At 58.7% G+C, this 5,338-nt stretch overlaps 1 protein-coding gene across 1 annotated transcript; it reads right to left on the bottom strand.

Moving 5' to 3' along the window:
- Positions 1-3,124: 3,124 nt before the first annotated feature.
- Positions 3,125-5,108, bottom strand: OLIG3 (oligodendrocyte transcription factor 3). Its single transcript, XM_061470888.1, has 2 exons — positions 4,823-5,108; positions 3,125-3,979 (listed from the first exon to the last, which is right to left on the bottom strand). The coding sequence occupies exon 2, from the start codon at positions 3,961-3,963 to the stop codon at positions 3,190-3,192; it is 774 nt and encodes a 257-aa protein (XP_061326872.1). The 5' UTR covers positions 3,964-3,979; positions 4,823-5,108; the 3' UTR covers positions 3,125-3,189.
- Between the last annotated feature and the right edge of the window lie 230 nt (positions 5,109-5,338).

Here is a 5,338-nt window from a genome sequence, read left to right as displayed (position 1 = left end):
GAAAGGAAAGGAAAGGAAAGGAAAGGAAAGGAAAGGAAAGGAAAGGAAAGGAAAGGAAAGGAAAGAAGTAAGGGGACTGTCACTCCTGCTGCACTGGTGCAGGAGCCCGAGGCCAGGAACAGGACACGAAGAGACTTGAATTTCTGTTGATCTGACTGTAGTCTCCTCCTCGGCAGGGAGCAGGCTAGCAGACCTCTCCAAGCGCCTCCCTGGCGCAGCATCGCATTTCCAAGTCGCCCGGCGTTTCCCTACCCGACCGATCGGAAAGGAGAAGGAAAGAAAAAGCATCTCTGAGGGTGCTCTTTCCCTTTCCCTCACCACAGGCCAGTAAGGCGAGAAGCCGGGCCTTTCTCTCGCCCCGCTAGGGGCACGGTGCCGCTAGGGAGGACCAGGGGGGACGGGACATTTATCGGCTCTTTTCTGGTGACTCAAACCCGCGGCTCAGCCTCCTGAGGCTGTTCGGTTCTAAGCGGCTTGTGCACTGCTCCACAGCCTCGCTTCTCGGCTGCAGAAGAGCCCGGGGATCCCGAAGAAAGCGGGACAGAGGCCGGGGAGGCTGCGGGTGGGAATCAAATGCCCCTGAAGAGACCTTTTGCTCAGACAACGCGTCTCCCGTCAATAGGAGGAAGGAGGGGCGAGCGGCAGGGATGCTCTGGGGAGAGGCGGGTCCCGGGCACCTGGCTGCCGGTCCGAAGCGCTGCCCCGGGACTGAGGAGTGGCTTCGCCCTTCTCTCTACTGTAATTTACAGTCCAGTCCCGTCGCCCCGAGCCGGGAGGACGATGAAGGGCTGGGGAGGAAGATGCTGCATCGGAGGAGGGCCACGGCTCTGCGCTCCAGCCGTGTCAGTCCTGTACTAAAGCGTGCTCCGGAGGGGTAGGGCCGGCTGCCCCGAGGGCAACTTGCGCCCCGCAGCTCTCCCCCACTCCCCGAGAGCAGCCCCTCACAGACTGCACCCGTCACACCTGGTCTGCTCCCCCTCCCCAGGCCGGCCCCCTCCCTCTGCTCAGCGGCGCGGCATGCGCTGAAGAGGGGGGATCGTGAGAGTGGTCACTTCAGTGACTTGGGCAGAGGGGAAAACCCTCATAGAAGGCGGAGGGATAATAGTGCAAAACTAAAAGGACGGAAAGGGAAAGGAAAAGGGGTGAAGCCGGGAAGGAAGAAAGGAAGAAAAGAGGGAAGGAGGGAAAGGAGGGAAAGAAGGAGGGAAGGGAGGAGGGAAGAGGGAAAGGGAGGAAGGGAAGGGAGGAAGGAAGGAAGGAAGGGAGGAGGGAAGGGAGGGAGGGAGGGAGGGAGGGAGGGAGGAGGAACTGCAGCATCTCTTGACCATTGACCATCTTGTTGAAGTACTGGAACGATTGACTTCAGCCTCGGAGTGTTTTTTTTACTGCGTGATTTGTCAGTTCAGCCTGTTTTCGGAACACATATGCATCCTCCTTCTCACTTTCAAATGTTCGTGTGTGTGTGCTTATGTCTTAACGATGGCGGTTGCTGCAGCATTGCACAGCCCAGCACAGATCACCCAAAGGTGTCTTTAAGAAGTTATTTCGCTTTAAACACACATATTCCCCCGCTTTCGCGTCACTGCTCACCTTGCGACTCGGGGAAAATCGCCTTCTCCGTGTTAGTTCAGGTCACTTCAGAGGAGGGCCGGGGGTGCCTGTCCCGGGGAGTGCAGGACCCGGCTCCCGGGTAAGAAGCCGCCGGCTGCGCTCCCCGAGGCTCCCGCTCCTCTGCCCGCTCCTTCACCGCGCTGCTCCACCGAGCATCGCCTCCCGGCGCGCCCAGCCTTGGACAGTTTACCATTTCCCTCCCGGAAAAGGGCTGACAGCTGGATGTCCAGGAAAAATGAGAGTCCGGCTGGGCCAGGAAAGTCCTGGCAAAACCCAGAGCGATCCAGCGCTTTTCCTCAGCTCCCCGTCCAGACAAAGGCGAAACAGGCAGCTTGTCATTCATTTTTTAATTTTATTTGGAAATCTCATCCAGAAACACTGGTCAATAATAAATATATCGATAGTTATCAAGAATATATAAAAAATAAAGACATGGTGTTGTCTTCGAAGCCCTATCCAGAACCAAACGAACAGACGAAGCGAATAATGACAACAGTATTTCAAACAAGCGCCCAGGAAAACGTGCCGAAAGGGGAATAAACAGCAACAAAGCTTCCGATTTAGTTATACAAGTCACTGACCGATGCCCCCACATGCAAAATCAAAGCAAATCAAAGCAAAAGAAAACCAAAGCGGCAAAACGGAACAAACCCAAAGCCACAGAGAGAAAATAAGCGACGAGGACCCCAGCCAACTGAACTAGTACAGGAGAGACGGGAGATTTGGCAGCACAGTCCCGGCGGGAGGGTTGAGATGTGTTTTGCACCCTTCCCTCTCCTTTCTTATTTTTTCATTTTTCTTTCTTTCTTTTTTTTTTTTTTTGTCGAACACAGAGGGAAGGAGAAAAGAAGAATCGTGACCAAAACGGCGTCACAACCAAAGGGGGGGGGGGGGGGGGGGGAGGGAGGAGGAAGAGGAGGGGAGAGAAAAAGAAAGAGAAAAGAAATTAAAAAAAAAAGCAGCACAACCCCACACCCACAAAACTTGAGTGGATTCACTCGGAAGTCCCTGTTGCCAGGGCAGCCCCTGCGGGTGGGAAGCTGCGGTGCGAAGCCCTGGCTGGGCCACCCCCTCGGGCCGCACCGCAGCCGGGCTGGGAGAGGGAGCTTCCAGAAGAAAGAAAGGACAAGCCAGCAAAAAGAAGGAGAAGAAGACCCAGACCGATCCCATCGTCTCTCAGTAGCTGCGAACGCTACAGTGACAACCATGCCTTTTTTTTTTTTTTCCCTTTTGCATCCATTTTAAGGAATTATTTACATTTGATCACCATCAGCGGCATCATCGTTATTATTATTAATATTAATATTATTATTATTCTTTTTACAACAGGGACTTTTTGTTTTGTTTCTTTCCGGTTTAGTATAATAAGAAAACACCGCCCGAGGAGCCGGCTAAAACATTACCTTTGCAGGGTCCTTACTACGCTAATCCCGTGTTATCGAGGGGGGACAGGGCAGAGGGGCAGCGGGGCCAGTTCCGTCCTCAGGCCCCCCCCCCCCCCCCCCCCCCCCCCCCGCCCTTTGCCCGTGGAAGCCCCGGCTCGAGCGCAGCCCGGGTGGCCGGAGGATCCCCGCCGAGTCACTTCAGGAGGTCCTTGGTCTCCCCCGAGATCCTGGCCATGTTGGAGGCGGTGAGGGCAGAGAGGTGGGGCGGGGGGGGCATCTGGCAGATGGTGCAGGGGCACGGCAAGCCCGCCCAGTGCTGGAAGCCGCTGCCGAGCTGAAGGGCGGGGGGGGTCGAGGGGGTCTTGAGCAAGGAGTGGGGGGGCCGGATGGTGCCGATGGCCGGCAGGGAGGCGGAAAGGGAGGAGGAGGTGTTGGCGGAGGACAAGGCACTGCCGAGTATGGGGTGCACCTGGTGCACCGGGCCAGCGGCGTGGGGTGGGTGCCCGGCGGAGTGTCCCACCGTGCCACAGTGGAAGGCCGAGTGGTGCCCCCCGTAGATTTCCCCCACCAGCCTCTTCATCTCCTCCAGGGAGCTGGTGAGCATCAGGATATAGTTTCTGGCTAGCAGGAGGGTGGCGATTTTGGAGAGTTTTCTCACAGAAGGGCCGTGCGCGTAGGGCATCACCTCCCGCAGCCCGTCCATAGCGAGGTTGAGGTCGTGCATCCTCTTACGCTCCCGGCCGTTGATCTTCAGCCGCAGCTGCTGCAGGTCCTGCTCCGAGAGCTGTTTCTTGATTTTGTACTTGCTGCCTTCCCCTCCTGCCTTGGAGCCGTTCCTGGAGAGGCCTTCCCCGGACATCTTCTGCACCAGGTCGTTCTGGGTGGAGGAGACGGAGTTGAGGCGGCTGTCCTGGTGGTGGTGATGGTGGTGGTGGTGGTGGTGGTCTCTCAGGTACATCTCATCCATGTCTGGCGAGGAAGCTCTGCTGGAGACAGAGCTGGAGTCAGAATTCATTGTATTCGGGTTTCTGAGCAAGAAACTCTTCCCTGCTCTGGAGGTGGTGGAACAAGACGGCTCTCCTTTGAAAAGCAACGAAAACGGAACGAAAAAGAAAGAAACAGACGGCAGGGTCTGCCAGCGAAGGGCTGGAAATGCCGGAGGAAGAGGAAAAAAGCCCCTCAGCCCCCTCTCTCACCCGTCTCTCCCCTCTCTCTCTCTCCCCCCGGTACTCTGCCTGTTTACAGGATGGCTAGTTAGTGTATGCTTGGACTAACCTCAGCCTGAAAAAGAGGGGCTTTTATAGAGCTGCAGCAGAGAGCAGAGACAAAAGGAGCCCTCCTATGTATAATGGTCTAGTTAGGATGACGTGCCATTATTCAGGGCGGTGCGCTTTGACTGTCCCATTTAGCAAGGACCCCTATTCATATTCATTGTGGTGCCACCCGGGACACCTCAGCCACGGACCATCAGGAGTCAAGGAGACACAAAACCTCTCTGATTGACACCGCACACTCATCGCTCCGTGTGCGCGCCACCTCCTCCCCCTGCCCCTCATTTCCAATATAAAACCGCATCCCGTCTACAGTAGGGAGGCGAGGGGCTGCGGCAGGCAGAGGCCGCCAGGGGAAGTGCCCCCGCTCCTGCGGGAGGGGCCGGGGGGGGGGCGTCGGTCCCCCCCGTCCTGCAGCGCCCCCGGCTCCAGGCGCGGCTCCCCGCTTTGTTTGCCATTACCTTCCCCTGCCCCGGCCCCCCACCCCCGGCCGCGGTTTATGATGCGGCGCCGGCTGCCCCTTGCCCGGCCGGGCCGGCCGCGGTTGACTCGTACCTGGGCCACCGCCGCTTTGTTTAAAGGAGCGATCGCTTGGGCGGCCTCCGCAAGAAAACGCGCCCTGGGAAACCAGCCTCCCCCCGGGGCAGACTGCCTTTAAACAAACAGGGACAGCCGGCGTACAAGTCGGTGTTCTGGGCGGCGGAGGGGCAGCAGCCCCAGGGGCTCCGACGGGAGGGCGGCGCTCCGGGGAGGAAGGAGCAGCCGTCGGTGGGCCCGGGAGGCTGCGTTCAAAGTCGGACCGGGCCGGACGCAGGCGGGAAGGGGGGACAGTGCTGCAAAACAAGTCCTAGGCGTTCGCGCCAGTAAGTAACCGTCCGCGGGCAGCGGCTGCAGCCTGTGCGGGACCTTCTCCTGTCGGCGGTGGAGTGGGCAAGGGAGGGGTGCGTGGGGCTGCGCTGGTCGGAGCTCAGCCGGACAGGGCTGGCGGGGCACCGGGGGCAGGTGTCACCGCCCCAACTATCGGCCGTGCTGAGCGTTCGCCAGCGCTGCCCCTGCCCAGGGGGCGGGAGG

This window comes from Pezoporus flaviventris, unplaced genomic scaffold (genome assembly GCF_033815535.1).
Source record: "Pezoporus flaviventris isolate CSIRO_AGI_PZ_B2104156 unplaced genomic scaffold, CSIRO_AGI_Pfla_v1 ptg000066l, whole genome shotgun sequence".
NCBI lineage: Eukaryota > Metazoa > Chordata > Aves > Psittaciformes > Psittacidae > Pezoporus > Pezoporus flaviventris.
The sequence above is the reverse complement of the archived record's forward strand: the minus strand, read 5'-3'. Positions and strand labels throughout refer to the sequence as shown.